The 20,856-nt window shown below is 41.9% G+C and overlaps 1 protein-coding gene across 18 annotated transcripts in view; it reads left to right on the top strand.

The window, feature by feature from the left end:
* The window catches only part of svila (supervillin a), a 66,671-nt gene extending 52,382 nt beyond the window's left edge, over positions 1 to 14,289 (top strand). For 15 of the 18 annotated variants that reach the window (XM_081601322.1, XM_081601323.1, XM_081601312.1 and 12 more), the window contains 22 exons: positions 115 to 280; positions 391 to 471; positions 1,158 to 1,244; positions 1,958 to 2,135; positions 2,224 to 2,396; positions 3,485 to 3,640; positions 4,967 to 5,103; positions 5,220 to 5,367; positions 5,853 to 5,998; positions 6,121 to 6,296; positions 6,885 to 7,035; positions 7,130 to 7,409; positions 8,102 to 8,256; positions 8,389 to 8,494; positions 8,635 to 8,842; positions 8,964 to 9,097; positions 11,186 to 11,341; positions 11,494 to 11,637; positions 12,062 to 12,183; positions 12,257 to 12,412; positions 12,764 to 12,784; positions 13,470 to 14,289. In XM_081601322.1, coding sequence (XP_081457448.1) covers positions 115 to 280; positions 391 to 471; positions 1,158 to 1,244; positions 1,958 to 2,135; positions 2,224 to 2,396; positions 3,485 to 3,640; positions 4,967 to 5,103; positions 5,220 to 5,367; positions 5,853 to 5,998; positions 6,121 to 6,296; positions 6,885 to 7,035; positions 7,130 to 7,409; positions 8,102 to 8,256; positions 8,389 to 8,494; positions 8,635 to 8,842; positions 8,964 to 9,097; positions 11,186 to 11,341; positions 11,494 to 11,637; positions 12,062 to 12,183; positions 12,257 to 12,412; positions 12,764 to 12,784; positions 13,470 to 13,556 — 3,168 coding nt within the window. In that variant the 3' untranslated portion in view covers positions 13,557 to 14,289. The remainder of the gene's footprint in view (positions 1 to 114; positions 281 to 390; positions 472 to 1,157; positions 1,245 to 1,957; positions 2,136 to 2,223; positions 2,397 to 3,484; positions 3,641 to 4,966; positions 5,104 to 5,219; positions 5,368 to 5,852; positions 5,999 to 6,120; positions 6,297 to 6,884; positions 7,036 to 7,129; positions 7,410 to 8,101; positions 8,257 to 8,388; positions 8,495 to 8,634; positions 8,843 to 8,963; positions 9,098 to 11,185; positions 11,342 to 11,493; positions 11,638 to 12,061; positions 12,184 to 12,256; positions 12,413 to 12,763; positions 12,785 to 13,469) is intronic. The other 3 variants (XM_081601314.1, XM_081601326.1, XM_081601313.1) reach the window with 2 other exon arrangements.
* The last annotated feature ends 6,567 nt before the right edge of the window (positions 14,290 to 20,856 follow it).

Genomic DNA, 20,856 nt, shown 5'->3' on the forward strand with positions numbered 1-20,856 from the left:
GCATTAATGGAGTTTTTTTTACAGTTCGCTGCATGCAGCCGGTATGGGTTCCTTAGTTTGACCTTCATGTATCTGTTCTGCTGAGGTCATCTGATTCTCCTGTGTTTTCCTCAGAGAACAGCGGAGGCTGAGATGGAGAGCCAGAGCCTGGAGACTCGCATGTCCATCCAGGAGAGGAAGCAGCTGATTGAGACTCGGGACGAGGCCTGGAAGACCAAAGGTCACGGAGCTGCCAACGACTCCACCCAGTTCACTGTGGCTGCACGGATGGTGAAGAAAGGTCAGAGGGCAAGCTAAACAGCTCTGTGGATCTTTGTTTTTTTTTTTTTTTTTTTTTTTTACAGTTTGTCAAATAACAATGCAGATGATTTAATCTTGTGTGCTCCTTAGGGCTGGCCTCTCCCTCTGCTCTCCACTCTCCCCTCCACTCCAAATCAAAGAACAGTCTTGCTGTCTCCAAACCGCAGGAAGGTCAGTCTGACTTTTATTGTAACAAACACTTATTGCAGTTTTTGCTCTTCACCTCAAGCCTCTGATTACCCGTTATGCAACACCAGCTGTGTTTCCATTACAAATGAGCACAAAACTTTGTCTACGTTCCACTAATGTTGGAAAAACACAATTTTGCAATTGCAGTGTTTCCATTAATTCTTCATTAAATAAATAATAGAAATAAATAACGGTAGCAACAAGACTTTCACGTCAGCTAGTGCTCAGTATGGAGCCTTTTTACTTTCTGGAAAAACATCAGATTTACAGCCAATTTCTTGCTGGATGTCTGATTGAAATTGTTTTTTATGCCGGTGTTAAGTGATTGTTTTGTTCTTTTTCAAAAGACATGGAGGAATTCCCAGGTTTATTCCCCTTTTTTCTATTTTCCACCATTATTCAAACTAGAAATGTCACCAACACAACCATGAGGTTTCTATTGGCTCTGGAAGCCGGATAGAAACCAGCCTGTTGGATGGTTTTCACCTCAATGAATGTGCATGACCCTAAAGTACAGAACGCCTCATACTCACCTGCAGGAAACATTTCAAACACTCAGATCAACATACTGTCCATCGTGCTTGGTGATTGTCTGAAGTCTACATGTACAGACTGCTGCATTTTGTAAGAAATGTGTGACATTTGTGTGTGTGTGTGTGTGTGTGTAGCTATTAAGGCTGTGCCAGATCTGAACCTGGAATTGGACGTAAAGCTAGAGAAGCTCGAGTCGTTCCTTGGAAAGATCAACAGTAAAGGTGCGTCCTATTCTAAACTCAGGTTAACAAACTGTTAGTAAGAAGCATGGAGAAAAAAAATACACTTGGATGTCAAGAGTGTTGATGGTTAGGAGCTGTACAGTTTTTTTTTTTTAAATAAGTCAAATTTTGCTGATGTGATATTTAGGAAGTATTGATCCAGTTTTTTCACTTCTGATACATATATCTGAGATTTAGTATCGGCCGATTCCAATCCAGAAACATAAAGCTGCAGTGACTGAAAACATTTCTTTTTGAAACACAGGCATAAATGTTCTGAATTATGCATTTATTTGATGACTCTGCACAACACATTTAAATCTACCAATACCTTCACAAGCTGGTCAAACATGTAAGAACAACTTTAATTTGTTCAAGTAAGTGTAGAACAGTCGATGTAAAGTAAACGATGAAGAAACTGAAACTGACAAAAACAATGTCTATTTTGGTCAAACGTGTAAAAAAATGGCAGTAATCCTTCTTTCAAATGGTTCAGAAAGTGCAATTAGGAATTCTAAATATAATGTAAGGACAAAGGATAGAATTAGACTGAACAGATTTGCTCTTATGGATCGGGCACAGATCTGATCAGATACCAGATCTAGAATTTTGGATATCTGGACCAATGCAGATATTGATGTCCGATCAGTGGATCTCTGGTGGTATTTAGAGCCACACAAGTGGAAACATGTGGGTGTGTTGTCTCTCCTCAGTGCCTGGACTGCCAGAGGCGACCATCTCTGTGACTGAGAAGAAAGTGAAGGAAGTAATGACCCTGGAAGACGAAGCTTTTTCCAAGTTCTACCGCCACATGGACGAACTTCCTGGCAGCAACAACAGGGTGGAGATAGATGACGACTTCGATGCCATTTTTGACCCCGAGGTGCCAAAGTAAGCTTCAGCTGTCAGGAGACCGAGCTTTAAAAAAAAAAACGAAATGCTTTGACCTTACTTTGACCTTTCATCTTTTTCTTTCCAGATTGACTTCGGCGATGGTGCAGCACAAGAGGGCGATGCGGCCAAACCGCAACGTTCAGTCGTCGAGGAACCCGCTGAAGAAGCTGGCAGCCAGAGAGGACATCAGACATGAGTACACAGAGCAGAGACTCAACATCGGCCTGCTGGAGAGCAAGAGGATGAAGGTGGAGAAGAGTGAGTAAGGAGGGATTTACGTATCTAAAGCTCTTTTGTTTGAAAGGAAAAAACATCTAGTGTGCATGTTTAGTTTATTTTCCTGTAGTGTATTAGCATAAACTAGCATCTGCCTAGTTTGCCTACCAATTCCTGTTTGACAGGCAAACAGGAATTGCAAAACAACTTAAATTATGTTGGAGGTTTTCTCCTCATGTTACCTCTGTGTTGCATAATCTGCAATATTTCTGTAGATGAAATCAGCTCCAGTTGTCTTGTTTTACTATACAATCCTCCACTGGTTTCTGTTCTCATATGTCCACTACTGCATGTTTGACATGTGTATGAATAAAAAAACATGAGTGAACATGCAATGTTTGCTTTACATTCATTTTGACCTATTAATGATTCATTTGAACTGTTTTTGTTTTATGGTGGAATGACACACACTCAACACACACCTTCATCAAATTTTAAAAACAATAATTGCGCAATTTGAGAATTTGTTTTGGGATTTTCTTTAATCTGTTAGAGGAGAATTGCTGAACTCAAACATACAATTATTTAATAAATTAAATATAATTGAAGAGTCAGTTTATTTCAGTAACTCTGTTCACTAAGAGAAACACAGATTACTTATACATAAATTTATGTTTTTAAGCCTTTTTTTCTGTTATAATTTCTACTTTCAGCGAATAAAAGCATGAATTTAAGATTACATACTGCATCAGACCAATAAGATTACAAAAATGTGGAGTTGAGAAAAATGTTTAAAACATGTTTTTCTTTTTTTTTTTTTCTTTCAAAATGTACTGTTAACGTGATGGTCTCATCCAAGTTTATATTCTGAATTAATGAATATGACTGTACATTAATTGGACTTAACATAATCACTGACAAATGAAGTGAATGACATTAAAGCTGCTTCTTTGTTCTACTTTGCCACATATAGATCGACACCCTTCCATATAAACTCTGTTCACTGATAGCTGTGGCGTCGTTCTGCAGGATAATGCACCGTCTTATAAAGCAAAAAAAAAAAAGATTGAAGAATAATTGGTATTCAGCATTAGTTCTGTACTCATCTCTGCTCCTTGTGCTCTGTGCAGTGAACAAGAACTCTGGGTTTTCTGAAGTGGCTCTGGCTGGTTTGGCGAGCAAGGAGAACTTCAGCAGCGTCAGCCTGCGCAGCGTCAGCGTCTCTGAGCAGACGTCCAACAACAGCGCCGTGCCCTACAAGAAGCTCATGCTGCTTCAGGTCAAAGGTCAGTCAGCTCTGAATTTACAAACAAACCTTCGCTGACGACATCTGCTTGATGTAAATCTCAAGTTTGTTATAGAATCTGGAGAAGTGAAAACAAGGCATTTGATCTCAGCAAGTCTGGAAAAGCACAGCAAATAAAACAAGTGGATAACAAGACAAAAACGTTTTAGGATTGTATTTCTTAACCAACTAAGTTGTATCCCTCCTTAGAAATCCATCCTTCCATTTCTTCATCTCATTGGTCAACATCCATCTATCTAAAAACAACCAATGAGGTTGTTTTTAGATAGATAGGAGGAGGGTCTTAGCGCTGTCCATCATACCCATTTGTGTGCTGCTCACCCCTCCTCTGCGATGCAGCTTCTTTCAAACAGCAGAGCCTGTTATGAATGCTAAGGCTAGCTAGCATAGCCACAGATGACATCAGATGATGTTTTCCTGTAACTGACTTGTTTCTCTGCCAGCAGCATATTTAGCAGCGCGTTCATGTGATTGATTGATAACACTCTGGGTGTTGTTCATCTCTTCAGATGGCATTAGCAGCACAGGGAGGAGGTGGATTAGCTTGATATTTTATACTGTCACAACAGTGACGGTTTTAACAAATATGGAAGCATTTTTTATAGAAGCTTTAAGAATATCTCTGAAACCGAAATGCTAACGAATCTTTTGGATATAATTTCACAAGTCAGTCACATTGAAAACTTTGAAGTCTTAAGACTTGCTGATTTGAACTCAACGGCAGCAGTTAAATTTACTTGTGTAAGAGGACAGAAAAATAAATGCCCACTGATTCAGTCAGAGCCTGAAGGATGCTGCCTCCTGGCTGTCCTCTGCTGATGACATCTAAAAGGAGAGACGGGACTCGCTCTATTTTGGCGTTTCTTTTATCTCCCTCACACGTATGTTGGCAACAGCTGTGACTCTAAATCATTCTCCCCAGGTCACCTCACGCCATCCTGGGCTGATCTGCTCCTCCGAACCCCCACCGTCCATAATCCAAAGCAAATCCAGTGCAGCAGGGGCTCTGCTTTGTTAGGTTATCTGTCCCAGCTGGACAGTGGAAGGATTCACAGCCTCAAATTTAGACCACAGCCTCTGCTGACTTCCATTAGCTGGACGTCCCCAAGGTTTTAGCGCTTTAGATGATCATTAGACAGATATATTTACCATGTCGGCTTCATCACTGCGGGCACAATTTTGGTCTGATGGCTCTCGTGTGATAATCCAGGCGGCGATGAGCAGAGTAGCCACTGATAATCCACCTGTCTGTCTGTCTGTGTGTGTGTGTGCGTGTGCGTGTATGTGTGTGCTTGTGTGAAACCAGGCCGACGGCATGTCCAGGTCCGGCTGGTGGAGCCCAGAGCTTCCTCTCTGAACAGCGGAGACTGCTTCTTGCTCATCACCCCACACCACTGCTTCGTCTGGATCGGAGAGTTCGCCAATGTCATCGAGAAAAGCAAGGTACGGAACCGGAGCGTGGAGCGGCATAGAGATCAGTCTGTTGAGGTTTGATTGCTGGTTTTTTTTTCTCCATTGAGGCAATATCAATCGTCTTTGCGTTTTGTTTTTCCTGAAAGGCGTCAGAGTTGGCCAACTTCATCCAGAGCAAGAGAGACCTGGGCTGCCGAGCGGACTACGTCCAGATGATGGACGAAGGCGCTGGCGCACACAGCCATGCAGTCCAGGAGTTCTGGAAGTGTCTCGGAGGACAGTCGAGTTATCAGTGTGAGTTTTGGGTTGAACTGTCAAATTCCAGTTCAAAGCCACGGTTCTCCACTCCGTCAGTGTCGACTAAATTTTCTGCACAGTTCTGGGCAGAGGAACATGGTGAATAAGCAAAACAACTGAATTATAAACCTGGTGGACTGCCAGGCTTTATTTGCGCCCCTACCAGGATAAGCATTGTTTGTTTATTTATTATAGATGTTTTTGCAATGATAGCAAAGACGAGCTAAAGAGAACTCTTTGGTGAAATGACTGGAAACACAAAGCCAACATAACATGATCAGCATATACAGGGAGACTGAGGTTTACTCTGTAACCACTGCCTGTCTTTACCGCTCTGCAAGCCAAGCTACAAGCTGCAGAAGTTGTCGGCCTGATTCCACATCTATTTTTCTGTGCAGCATGTACACATGTCAATCATTAACCAAACATAACATAGTTTGTCCAGAAGAACACCAGCTGAATCCCTCTGTTTGTTCTTGCAGCAGCAGGAACTCCAGATGAAGACGAGCTGTATGAAGCCGCCATCGTGGAGACAAACTGCATCTACCGCCTGATGGGTGACAAGCTCGTCCCAGACGACGACTTCTGGGCCAGGATGCCGCGCTGTACACTCCTCAACCACAAAGAGGTTAGATTACCTTTAGAATCAGAACAAATATAGTATTAATTCAGACTGGGTCTCAAGTGAGGTCCTACAGTTTGTGTCACAATCCAGACCTCATCCTGTCTGTTCTTCTGATTATTGGGCAGGTTTTGGTGTTTGACTTTGGTAGTGAGATGTATATCTGGCATGGGAAGGAAGTGACTCTGGCGCAGAGGAAGGTTGCTTTCCAGCTGGCCAAGCATCTCTGGAACGGCACCTTCGACTACACAAACTGTGACATAAACCCACTGGACCCAGGAGAGTGTAACCCACTCATCCCAAAGTACGGAAACACACTTTTAAGATTTTCAAATCTATACACCATTTCCCTGTATAACATTCACTGTTTCAAGGTGGTGTGCAAAATTGACTTTTTAGAGCTTTATATCACGATATCATGTTGTTCTGTCGTTAAACGCATACATGAAGTATTGCTTTGATCCATTAATGCATGTTTGACAGATCCTTGATGATCCTATGGCAACCATTTGAGGAGTTCAGCTGAGCTCCCGCCTACAGAGCAGAAAGTAGAATGCTTTAAATGAATTCAGGTCAAACTAAATCCAACTGAGAATCAGACGATCCAATATGAATGAGCTGAAGCTAATTTGAAAAGAATGAGCAAAAGTGACTCTAGATGTTCAAAGAGGGTGAAGATTTGATTCTGTAATTGGTTGGACGGATGTAATGACACACAGATAAGACGGGGTCTGATTCCACATCTATATGCTCTACTTCTTGTTTTTGGATCCAAATGTCCAATAAGACACATTAAAGTTTGTGGATGTGATGTAAAAAAACATGTCAGAAGTTTTAAAAAGCTTAATATTAATGACTAAAATCTGGGCCTTGTCATTACCTACGTATGTAGAAAAGGCCAGGGCCGACCCGACTGGGCAGTGTTTGGCCGCCTGACTCAACACAATGAGACCACGCTGTTCAAGGAGAAGTTTCAGGACTGGAGCGACTCCAGGAAGACTCCCAGTCCCACCACAACAAACGATGACATTGCGGACCACAAGGTATCGCGTTCAGAGCATTTGATGTTCTCCTGTTCGTCATCAGCAAGTCTGCATATGAACTCTGTCTTCTCACCTTTTCCTGCGTCTTTCCCAGGAACAGCCTGCTTCAGATCTCCCTCATGCTTTCAACGCGTCCTTGATGCTTCCCCTCCATCAAGCGGCGGTCTGCACTGTTTTGGACGGGTTCAACGTGGGGCGGGGCTACGGCCTGGTGGAGGCCGAGGAGTGGCGGAGCTACGAGATCAGCACTCTGGCAGTGGAGGTGTGGCACATCCTGGAGTTTGACTACAGCCGCTTGCCCCGCCAGAGCATCGGCCAGTTCCACGACGGCGACACCTATGTGGTCAAGTGGAAATACATGGTTAGCACTGCAGGTCAGTGCTGCCATCATGAATTAGAAACTATTTAAAGGGGCGGTGTTTTGTAAAATTGGCTTTTTTTAGCTTTACATTATGTTATGATGATTTTTCCTCATTAAAAATACCTGGAGTGCTGCCTTGGTTCTTTTATCCATGTTCCAGAAATCCTTTAATCTCCCATGGCAACCATTCAGCTGTGCAAAATGTTTATTTGAAGCTAGACGCAGCTTCGAGGACAAAGCTCTTCCTCTGAGCTGCAGTTTCCAAGCTTCCGCCTCACAGAGCAGCCTTTCCTTGTGGCTCTTCTACTGAGCTCCTTCAGACTAGCCAGCAGCAATTGGCAAACACCTGATGGAACTGTATATCTGCTGAGCTCATATGAGCTACTTCTTAGTGCAACCCCGGTAAAGATGTTGTTAAAGGGTTAATAGAGGAGCCATGTTGTGACGACTTCCTGAATGTGGAGTTTCAGAAAGAACTGGAGTTTCTTAGAGACAGAGGCCCAATTTCAAGGTTTTAAATTACAAAGTTAAATTTAAGTCATTTCATATATGTAGCATTTTTATAGCAACTGAAGGTAACAGTTACTTGACTGTGCTGTAAAATGTCTCTATGAACCTGGAGAACACATAACACTGCCCCTTTAAATCTGAACTCGTGCTCTAAATGTAAGATCTCAGATTAAACTGTTTCCTACACTTCATCAGTTGGGAAGAGACAGAATCCAGAGCAGCAGAAGACCGCCGGAGCTGGGAAGGAGAAGTGCTGCTACTTCTTCTGGCAGGGCCGCAACTCCACCGTCAACGAGAAGGGAACGTCGGCGCTCATGACGGTGGAGCTGGACGAAGAGCGGGGAGCGCAGGTCAGTGTCTCTTCTGGTGTGAAGCTAAAATGACCATGTCCACACAACGTTTCACTGTGTGCTCACAGTGAAACGTTGTGTGGACATGGTCATTTTAGCTTCACGCTAATGTTCACCTTGATTTTCCTCCAGGTTCAGGTCCTGCAGGGGAAGGAGCCGCCATGTTTCCTCCAGTGTTTCAAAGGGGGAATGATTGTCCACTCAGGGAAAAGAGAAGAGGAGGAGGAGAATTCACAAAGTAAGGCTTGTTTAATGATGTTGTCACCAGACATTTTAATTTTTCTAATATTACAAGCTCCGTTTTTTCTTTTATATTCTATCATGTAGTCAATATTTAACCGATTTGGTCTCAGAGCAGTGACTGTCTCCTTTTCGCAGATGACTGGCGTCTTTACTGCGTGCGGGGTGAGGTGGAGGTGGAAGGTCACCTGCTGGAGGTGGCCTGCCACTGCAGCAGTCTGCGCTCCAGAGTCTCCATGGTTCTGCTGGGTGTCAGCCAGGCCCTCATTTACTTGTGGCACGGCTGCAAATCCCAGACCCACACTCGGGAGGTGGCACGCGTCGCCGCCAACAGACTCAAAGAACAGTGAGTGGAAATTCTGCTTTCCTGAGGACATTTTTCCTGAGAAGTTGTTGTTGAAATATGAACAGGTCCTGTAGTGCAGCCTGCTATTTTTTTATTTTTTTGTGTGTGTGTTTTTGTGCAGTTGTCCTCTGGAAACGGGGCTGCACAGCAGCAGCAGAGTGACAATATGGGAATGTGAGGAAGAAGCGGAGCCGGCGGGGTTCTGGGAAGCCCTGGGCAGAAGGGACAGGAAGGCCTACGACTGCATGCTTCATGGTGAGTCAACAGGTCTGACTGGTGAAAAGAATCACATAATGGAACTGTGTTTGAGATATTACCATTAAAAGGCCATTAAGGTTGAATAAACCTAATAATGTGCTTTTTATCTAGATTTCTACTTGGAGCACTTTATTTACTTTACAAATGCATGTAAGCTACAGTTTGTACTGTTTCAATTAAAAGAAACATGTTTTCTCACCACGTCTTTGATTCATTTTGTCCAGCTGTTGACTTTAAGTCTGTGTCCATGTCCAACCAGAGCCAGGTATTGTGTAGTTGGTGCTTTTAATCAGTTTTCAGTTAAATTAATTCAATCCAACTCTAACAGTTACAAAATGTCACCAAAATCACTCTGTCCCTCTAAAATCTTTCAGAAAATCGCAAAAGTGTATTGAATTGTATCATTTGCTGAATATCGCAATATATCGTGAGCAGAATATCGTGTATCGTATCGTGAGATTATTTTATCACTACAGCCCTATCTCTGACTGTCTTGTCCACACAACCATGTTTAGGAGGCCCTGAGTATTTTATCCGATTAGGATTAGGTCAGGACTAAATCCTTCCAAAAATATACCTTTGCTTTCCTTTGCAAGGAAGCTAAAGATGGAAGTGGGGCCTTTGAAACAAGACAGACACCTGAAGTTTTGGGGGTTTTTTTTTGGCAGATTTGGCTGTTTGGAGTTGTTGTTGTTTTCATCTAATTTTCTCAAACATTAAGTTCCAGCTCAAGAAAAGTATCCCAGGTCATGGTGCTGCCAAAACCCTGCTTCACTGTGGTTATGGTTCTTTACCTGATCAGTTTACTGCTTATAACCAAAGGTTCAAACTAAGTTTCATCAGCTGCAGCGGCTGCACAATTATGGCATAATCCAGGAATACAGAAAAACTTAATCTTTTCCCATTTGTACCAGTGTAAGGTTCACCACATTTACATGATTTATTTTAATACAAACAGTGAAGCCAACAACCAAAGGCTGACCTGAATCCAGCTGCAGCATCTCATGGTGTTGCCGTCTACCGTGTTGGTCAGCAGGTGGAGCTATTGAGCTGTTTAGGTCCTCTTTGCTGCTCTGGTTACTAAGAAAGAACCTATAAATTAAACTGATGTTGGTCGGTCAGCTTTCAGCCTGGTTCTGTGGTAAAAAGTCTCTGTACTCATGAGGCTTCAGTTTAACTTAGGAGGCAACAAACTTTACAATCTAAAGAGCCACTTTGGCCCTCATTCCAGCTGAATAAGGCTCCAATTAAAGCCACAAATGTTACACAATGTTTTGAAAAAGGACCATTTCTAATCTACTGTAGTAAAGTATCATTTTGAAAGAGCCACCACTTTTTAAAAATGTATTTTTAGTCTTTAAAACACAGAAAAACAAAGAAAATCATCAGTCATTTGCCGAAGGAGGACAGACATATTTTCTTTTGCTGAAATCTACAACCTGAAGCAGCGATGTAAACATGGTGGCAGCATCAACACTTCACAAGTCAAGCTTTTGACCTTTTTAATGCCACCTTGAGTGAAATTTAGGACCGAATAAAACTAGAAATATTGAGGATGTCAGGAGATCCTGCATATGTCACACAATGAGACGATTTCAATATACAGTTTTTGATTATTAGACAAAAAATGATAGTGCTCTCTGCTTCAAAAGCTGTATTAAACCATCAAAAGAAAAACAGCAATCATGTGCTAAATGAGGATAGATATGTTTTATTTTGTGATGTGTTGATTTTTATGGACAATAAAGAAAAACACAAATCACATAGTTTCCAACTTGATGAATAAATAGATTGTCCTGCTGGTGCTTTTCGTGTCATTCTGTGGTGGGACCCTAATAGTGGAAGTTAAGAGGAGCCATGTTGTGATGACTTCCTGAAGGTGGAGTTTCAGAAACAGCAGGAGTTTCTCTAAGAGACAGAACCTCAATTTCAAGGCGTTATTACAAAGTCACATTTTTTTGAGTCATACTTGATGTATATGCCATTTTTGTAACCACTGAAGGTAACGGTTACTTGATTGTGCTGTGAAAAATTTTTATGTTTAAACAAAATACCTCCCCTTTACTCTGAACCTTTGCTGCTCAGATCCCGGCAGGTTTAACTTCACACCTCGTCTGTACCAGCTGAGCAGCAGCTCTGGAGAGTTTACAGCCGTGGAGTTTCTGTACCCAGCCAGAGACCCAGAGCAGGTCAACTCCATGCCGTTCCTTCAGGAGGATCTCTATGGAGCCTCACAGCCAGGTAAACGCAGCCCGGAGCTCTGGCTGCTCAAAGATTCTCATCTGTGGCGAGGGTTTCTGTCTACGTCTGACCGCTAGCTGGCAGCTAACTTTTCAAAGTAAAGCTCTCCAGTAACCTCGACTCGTCTGACCCTAAATGCATCTCTCGTTCAGCCCTGTTCCTGGTGGACAACCACCACGAGGTGTACCTGTGGCAGGGCTGGTGGCCCCAGGACAGCGAAAGCACCGGCTCGGCCCGAATCCGCTGGGACTCGGACAGGAAGAGCGCCATGGAGACGGTGCTGCAGTACTGCAGAGGTATTCACAGGAAGCTGCGTTTGCATTCCACATGTGCACAAAACCTTGTCGGTGTTCCACTAATGTTGAAAAAACACAATTTTGCAATTGCGTTTTTTCCATTACATCAGAAATGCGATTAAAATCACACAAGTTCTAAACAGTAAGTCATTGAAACACATGCCACACCATCCTCCTACCACTTCCTGTGGACGTCTTCGTCTTTTCCACCAGTAGCATCATCCTGTTGTTGGATTGCATTTCAGTGCAGCTGAAAAATCACCTCATCCAAGCACAAAAATGTTTTCTCAAACATCAGATTAAGCAAATAAATTTCCATCAAGCAAATTTATCTTTGTAAATTCATTTTGCACAATTTTATGGCCAATGAAAACACAGCTAGAGTGAGGAAGCGTTCTGAAACAGACGGCCTTTGTTTCCTCAGGAAAGAACGAGAAGAAACCTCCGAAAGGCTACCTGATCCACGCCGGTCTGGAGCCGCTCACCTTCACCAACATGTTCCCCTGCTGGGAGCACCGGGAGGACGTGTCCGAGATCACAGAGAGGGTGCGATGCTTCTCCACGGCCTCCACTGCGACATGCTTCACCTGTTCCTGAACCGCGTGTGTCCTGTTCTCAGGAGGCTGAGGTGTGTAACCAGATCATCCTGGTGGAAGATGTGTTGGCCCGCCTGTGTAAGACCACCTACCCGCTGGCAGAGGTCCTGGCCCGGCCGCTGCCCGAGGGCGTCGACCCGCTGCACCTGGAAGTCTACCTGACTGATGAAGACTTTGAGGTGAGAACCGGAATTCTGCTCCCAAATAGTTTCGTTTGTCAGATATTAGATGTAAAGCCTGACTCATCTTTAATGACTTCAAAACCAACAGAAGGGCTGGTTAAACTGAAAACGGACAGATTTTAGACACCAGACTGAAACATCTTAGTCCATACTGTAAATAACAAAGTCGTCTCTGGGTCTGTCACAAGAGCAAATTTTACTGGATGATAAATTGTCCCAGAAGATATGTAGATGAGTTTATTCTGTTATTTTAAAAAAGTCTTTCACCACCAAACAATGTCTGGAAATAAATACTGTCCACCTTATGCCTCTTTGAGCTCATTTGTTTCACTCATTCCACTTCTCCAGGGTGCAGGGGCTTATGGGAAGGTGAGTCCAGCTGGTGTTAGCATGGGAAAACAGACTGGCTCCATGTTAGCATTTCTATTTCCTAACATCCTGTTTTGTTATTTTTTATTATTATTACTATTAAACCATCAGTGAGTGCATACAAAACAAACATTACAGACTATAATGGGCATTGAGCTACAAAATGACAAATAACTTATTAGAGAAGATAATAAACAATAAAAATGAAGCATTAAAATGGACATATTTAGAACAAAGACAAAACACAGAACATAACCAAGTGGTGTCACAACAAACATGGGATTGCTTAACATATGTGGGTCAAGATACTTTATAAAAAAAAATTTAAAATGTTAAATTAATGAATTTTTTTATTCTCTAATATTCATTGTTTTGAAAGTGGGAAAGAGTGAGGGGGGGAAACAGATCAAAGAATAAATAAGTATATTAATAAAGTATAACTATAAAACATATATTTTTTTGTCTTATTAGTAGGTTCTCTTGTTTCCCCTCTACTTCCTAACATCTCTAACAGTGCGTTTCATTTGCATGCTGCTCACCAGCATTTGGACTGAATCTTGGAGCCATTTGCTCTTTTTTAATTTACCGGACAATAAAAAGGGTCGTTTGAGTTTGGACCCGCAGATGCATGACTTTGTGGACTCGACCTGTGAGTTGTGCCTGACCGCCGGTGTCTCTCCCACAGAGAGCCCTGGACATAAGCAGGGAGGAGTACGGCGCTCTGCCCGGGTGGAAGCAGGTCAACCTGAAGAAATGCAAAGGACTCTTCTGAAGGGTGACGTTCAGCCTTCTTTTTATTTTTTTTAATTTTTATTTTTTCATCGTCATTTCTACGCACACGCAGCAGACGCTCAGGAGCAGCTCCTCCCGAGCCGAAGCGTAACCGCGGCGATGCGGATGAAAGGTGCGTCAGCCTCTCACGCCGCTGATCTCCATCCTCTCTGTGCCCCGGTGGGTGTGATGAGGGAGCGGTGCTGGGATCTCTGTGTTAATAGTGCTCCTTTATAATGACACTGTTAATGATTGTACATATGTAGCATATGGAAAGCAGCCTGGGTCCTTCCACTGGCAGCCTTACAGCCATCTGTTGGAGTGGAGGCAGGTCTGTCAGCCTGTTGGACACATTCCACTTCAGACTCTGCTAGATATGGATGTTTGTGCATTACAAAAATATATTTATATTAAAACCACAGAGAAATTATAAAAAATAAAAATTAACTTTAGATATCAAAATAAAAACTAAAATGTACATTATTGCAGCAAATCTTTGTGTCATCTGTGTGTAAGTTAAGGTGACCTTCTACTAACCAGATGAAGCGGCTTTGAACGCAGCGTTTTTATCCCGCAGAACATGAGCTTTGATTCCAGGAGGCAGCCTGACTGTGACTTCAGTGGATAGTGCCTTGCTCCTTGTACAGTTTCTACACATCCTGTTCTGGGTTTTCAACACTGTTTGTGATGAGAACCATCCAATAGAGAAATAAAGAGATGAAGTTTGATATCAATGCAGTCTGTGTTGTGTCTTATTAAGTATAAAGTACTTCCACCCAGTCAGGTGGTGGTGTGGCCAAAGGTTGTTTTTTTTTGTTTGGGTTTGATTGCATTTTTAATTGTTTTAGAGCCACAAACTCATAGATCTATTATAGTTTTTGAGTATTTTTCTGTTGATTGTCGATGACTAATTTTCCAAATTTAGTTTTTCAGAATGTTATGGTCTGATTAAACCATAATTAATGGTATAATTAAATTCAACTGATTTAGGTTTCTTTGATATGGACAGAGACGTTAACGTAGACAAACTGAATAAAACTGTAATCCCATGCTGTATCATAATGCTCCTATGCTTTTCATAATGCTAAAAAATCATTTTAAAAAAGGATGGGGTTTTTAATATAGGAAAATAACAATGATCTCAGTTATGGGGAAGATATCCGATGAGACGGTTGTCTTAAAAGACGATGTTTTTAAAGACAACTGTGGCCCCACAATTCTTGCTTTGATTTAAGATTCAAGAGAACTCAAAGCTCCTGGAATGGATGACTAGAACTTTACCCTCATCTTAGGCGACAAAATCTCCTTCCATCCTTTGATTCTGTCCAGAATCGATGTGAGATGCCAGATTTAAATTTGGCAACTCAATTGAAATCTGTTTTGATAAACGGCCTACAACTTTCAAGTCGGTGGAATTAATATTGAAATAACCTTTCAAAACTTGAAGTAAGAAGTCATGTTGCTCATCTTGCAAAGTCCAACAATGGTTTTCTCTGACGGGGTCTACAGGCTCAGTCTTCCCCTCCACTTGCTCATTTTAAACCAGCTGTAGATTGTTTCACTTTATCACAGCAATATCAAATTAGAGTTTCCATACTTTGAAATCGATCTGTTTCCGGTGCTTCTGACTGCTCACAGCCCTCGTACAGTGAGCAGCACAAAGCAGAAACATGGCGACGGCTGCTCAGCAGAGCCAGCTGACGCCTGACAATTACTGCTGAGCCTTTGTCTCCTCCTTGTGGTTATGATTATAACTACACCAGCTTACTTGGGTAATTCACTGTCAACAAGTAAGCTCCTCTGAGGACTGCTGCTCCCCTCACAAAGGCCGCTGCATTTCATGGAATACAAAAGGATTTAGCTGAATGATTAGAAAGCTGAAAGATCTGTGGCAACTTTAGAAATTGGAATAATCCACACCTCAAGTGGGAGAATCAATTGTGCACTTCACACTAATCTGGTCTTCATGGAACAGGATGAAAACAATTGCATGGAGTCTCGTTTGTAGTTTGTGACAATTCATACAGAGGACGCTCCAAACATCTGGAGTTTGCTGGATAACCAAAACTGTACGTCACTGTAAACAAGTGGACTCAAACCACGTTCCTCAAGGAACGTCCTGCAACTTTTAGATATGTCCCGTGTTCTAAAGAAATGAAGCTGCTTCACCAGCATGCAGTAAAGCTCTGTAGAGTTCTGCTAATTAGCCAATATTTGAGCCAGGTGTGCTGAAACAGACATGAGTTGATATGCCTTTAGCATATCGTCTCTAAGGTAAAACATGGTGGTGGCTGTATCATGTTATGGAGATGTTTCTTCAACATGGCCTTGGAGTTGAGTCGGAGTTGATGGAAAGATGGATGGAACTAAATACAGAATAATCCTGGAAGATAATCTGTTAAACGAGACTGGTGTGACGAGTCCATCTGGAGTGAAAATGATGTCAAGAGCCTTATTAGATGTACCTAAACTGAAATATTAAGTATCTGACAATTTTTTTTATATTTTCAAAGCTTAATTAAACCTCTATGTGATTATCAGAACATAAGTTGTTTATTTTGTATCATAGTCCTCTCTTCAAACCTTCACCACTAAACAGGAAGTTGGTGTAACTCCCAGAGTAGGGTCCGATTTCACCCAGTTTTTAGTATAGACTGTAACTGTCAGATTTTTATTTTAAAGATGGCAAGCAGCGCCACCAAGTGGTCAACCAAACCTGGAAGTGAGTAACCCCCCAGGGGGCAGTCTTCAGTCGCAGCATTCCAGACCGCTGCCAAGCTGCGAATGTGGATCCAATCCACATGCAGGTTCCCAGAGACTGAAGTGTGGAAACACGCTGCCGGTTAAAGTGCGTGTGCATTAATGCTGGTGGTTGACGTTTATTGCTCAGGACATCAGCTGCATGGACTCAGTGAAACGCTCTGATACCTACATGAACTCACAGGTGAAAGCTCCAATCTGCTGTCCAAGACCTCAAACTTCCCTGCCCAAGTTTCCAGGCTGCACTCCAACAGCTTGCACTGAATGCTCTCAGATGTTCTCAGCATCGGCCCCTGGCCCATCTGGAAGACCAAGCACAATTACAGGGGAATTTCATGCAATCATAGAAGAACAATATACACACCCAGCCTGTCCACCTAGAGGAGGAAGAAGTTGTGCCTCAACCAAACATGTCGGCTCAAAGCTGCATTGTTCTCAGTTCTTTAAGCACCCGGCCTGCTCACTCTGTGCATATAGAAGTTGTTGGAGTCTAATTGTTCTGTTTCACATGCCTCCTCTGAACTCTACTGGCCCGCTGGAGGAGACTCATGTGGCAACATGGCATCAATCCACCCACCATCACCTCCTCCAATCTCTTCTGCGTCTCCAAGGCAAAGGTGGGAAGTACACTATACGTTTTGTACACTCTGCTAGGTTTGTGTGTGGCCTTGTATTTGTTTCATTGTAAGGTTGATTTTCTTAATACATACCATGTTTTGGGGCCCAAACCCTGGTTCCCCTGAGAAGTGTCATTTTTAGGTCAGGTTTAATGTTGGGTACGTCCTGGCAGTGGTTAGTTTCATGGTTAGCCTGTAGAAATGAATGCAACTCAATGCAAAGACCTTGTAAGGGTAGAGAAACACGTTTGTGTGTCTGACTCTAAGCTCAGTTTCTTTGCCGACCTCCAACAAGCTTTTCTTTTTACGCATACAATCTCTTTATAGTACAAAGAAACGAAGCAAAACACGGTAAGACACACTATACAGTTATTGTAAGAAATACGAGTAAGTCTACATTAATTAACTTAAATGCTTTCATGGATGATACAGTCAAAGCCTCATTAAAGAAAAACAAAGACAAATCGTAAAGGCTTCACAAAACCTAAAACTAGGGACTGAAAACTAACCATACGAGCCGTTTGAAGCACCTAATGCAACAGTAATCTAAAGCAGTACCACACAGCATTGTACAAACTAAAGCATTGTACAATGAGATTGTGACTATATAGTAACAATCTGAAGTATTTAGCTAAATGTTTAAAACTAGCTAAACATTTAACTAGTTTGGTGTAACACTGGTTAACATAGCCCTCACTAAATATAAGCCTTTTCATAAAAATAGCTATAAAATGGATAAATATGCAATAAATAAGAGAATAAATAGGTCTTAGCATTCAAAATACAATTTTTCTTTACAAACATTAGGAATGTTGTATTTCACGTTATATTTTATTTAGTTTAAAAAACGTCTAAAAATGGTTAAGCGTGAGTAAAATCTCTTATTCTGAAGGGTCATATTGGTGTGTAGCCTGTGACTAGCTCCAGCCAACCAGGTTATGTTCTCTGGCGCTAGAAGCAGAAGAAAACAAAGAAACAACTAACAGTTGTACTGTGAAAGAGGAAAAAGAAGATAAATTGACAATCAGAGTCTACCTGTCTAAGTCTTTTTTTCCATTTTTATTGGAAGAGTTGTTTTTCATTTTTTGCAACCTGACTGCCGTTCGGGACGCGGTTATCTTACAGAACTGGACTTAGTGAGTTAAAAAGTGTACTTCCTGTGAAGAATGTTATTTGTAAGACATTTTTATTTAATTGAAACGGAAAGTTAAAGCTGCACACTTATGTTCTATGTTAAAAAATATGGACGCAACCAATGAAGTTTGGGATGAAGCATGTCCAATATAGCATACCCAACACTAGGTTCAAATTTCAAAATGGGTGTTAAATAAAATATTCTGAAAGAAATGAGGAAACTATTTTGCATTTAATTTTGTGTTAAATGTATGTCAACTGTTTTTAAATGTTTCATTTCTTTTCAACAAATAATGAGCCGGCAGTTTAAACTTAATTTCTGGTCTGTGGTCATTAATTCACCAACACATTTCACTACCAGCCGAAACTAGCACTGTCTTATTGTGCATTCTAGTTACTGTAATCACTTTACTTTGGCTAAATGGTTAGTTAACTAAACATAACCAAATACTAACTAGCTAAGCATTTAGCTAAATATTTAGCTAAAAACGAAAGATTTAGCTACATATACAATTTGCTAACTATTTAAGTCTGAAATTGTGTTATTTCTAAATCAATGAATAGCATGAAAATATGAACTCCCAGCTTTTCATAAGGCAGGCTAAACAACTCAAAATTGGGTTTATTTTTGACAAACTTTAATTAAGGCGCCACATAAAGACTGAGCTTCACACGGTATTTAAAAAAACATGACATGAAAGTCGGTCAGAGTTGTCGCACCTTTGACTGTAATAAAATAAGTTATCATTAGAAGGTGACTGGAGGCCTGGGCCTGTAAAGCTGAGCTCCGGTAAAGGTGAAACACTAATGTTTGTCATGCATTATTAGATTATGCAGAGGGTAATTAAAATATCCATCAATATTTGCCGGGCCATATGCCACAGGTTCCTCTGCTGAATTCCAACAGCTGAATCAGGAGGGGGGTGAAACGGGCCCTTTGGCAGGTATCTCCCTAATGCTCTTAACCATCTGCAGACGCTCAGCCCGCCGCCATGTTTTGTTTATGATGACGGCGTTCATTCAACACAGGCTTCAGCGCAAAGTGACATAGTTGAGCCTCAGCCTTTTCTTTTTTCCTGCTGGCAACGAGCCCGCCCAGCACCACTCCTCATCTTCCTCTGTCTCTTCCTCTCTACATGAAATGACACCAACGAACAATGAGGCAGCAAACCAAGCTTAGCGCGTGCTCCCCGTAACGCGGCGTGTCCCCCGTTTTTTTGTTCCGAGTTACTATTTCTGTGTGGATTACTATTTGCTCTCAGCCTCACGCTGCAGATATGTTCCTTCTCTGAGCTGAAAAAAAATTCTCTTCTTGTCCAAAGTCTAGAGCAGCCACTTCAAACTCTCGGGGCCTCAGATGAGTTATAGGAAATAAATTTCCGACAGGAGACTTTCCTTCGTCTTTTCCTGCTGCCCGGGGCTCTTAGCGGTGAGCTGTGCTTGTTAACCCAGATTTAGATCTCCGTCCTGATGGAGCCCATAAAACAAGTATGGATTTACAAATGCAACAGAAAAATACAGCAAACAAAAAAAAAAAAAAAAACAGGGCGCAGCCACGTGCCTCAGGTCTGTCTGTCGACTCTGTCCCCTTGTCTCCTGTCCAGTTTCTAGTCGGACGGTCCCTTTAGGATCCAACAGGAGGCTCTGTCAACACCTGAGGCTCCTCATCTGGACTAATGATCTGACCACACACCACAGTACGACACGTCCAGAAGTTTTAGGCATCATATTTCAGATTTATGATGGAATTAACTTTCCTTCTTTGCAGACACTTTGACTTTCAGACAGAAAGTTATGGAGGAGGAAACGTAATCCGCCAAGTGTTAGTTTTTTTATTTTTTTGTCCTGTTTGACTTTGAACTTCTTTTGGCCCTCATTTCATTAACCGACTGCTGACAGCCAAGGACTCCTGCTCATCTTTATGGTTTTAGATGCTGAAAGGAAACGAGTGAGATGTGCTAAAATCAGACAAAAGTCTCAGTTGCTGTGCCTGATAAAAGTATTCATACCCTTTGGACGTTAAGCTCCACTAATATCGTGAATTGATTTTCATTGATAATTTTCTTAGTGCTACATTTGTCCTTGTTGCTGGAGCAACACTATTGGGTCATTAAATTATGACATCCCATCTTTACTGAGGGTCTGCTGCTCCCATATCATTTGGTAGTCGACTCCCCCTAGTGGTCTGTTTTGACTGAGTTTTCAGCGATTTCTGCTTGCTGCTGCTTTGGCTATTTGCTGCATTTTGCCTCTAGTTTCTATTTTCTGCGGACACAGCATTTGTTTTTCTATACTTGGAATTTTTTTTTGTTTGCTGTATTTTTTTGTTTGTTTTTGTGCATTTTGAAGTTTGCATTCATACGTTTTGCAGATTGTTTTGCCGTTTGTGGCAAACAGAAAAATGTGAAACATCACAAATGTGTGCAGTTCTGTTTTTGACATAACCAGAGTTATGTTTGATTTTTGAACGTACTAAAACTGGTTACAGACTTTAAATGAACAGGAAGTGAGTTCCAAACTGCAGATCCTCTCACGGACAGAGCACTTTGAGCAAAAGTGGTTCTTCGAAAGGGGACCTTACAATTTCCATCCAAAGGTTTTTTGTGCTGCTGATGGAAACGCGTGGTGGTTGGGGTCAGAGGTCAGGTGTATGATCTGAGGCTCGCACAGATACAAACGCAAAGCGCCGTAACCAAGAGGAGAAAGTGAGTCATCCTCAAACACTTTGAGTCACTCTCCAGATTCAAAATATTTGGGAAAACAAAAACACACACACGCACACACTCCAAC

This window comes from Poecilia reticulata, chromosome 20 (assembly GCF_904066995.2).
Source record: "Poecilia reticulata chromosome 20, P_reticulata-male-v2, whole genome shotgun sequence".
NCBI lineage: Eukaryota > Metazoa > Chordata > Actinopteri > Cyprinodontiformes > Poeciliidae > Poecilia > Poecilia reticulata.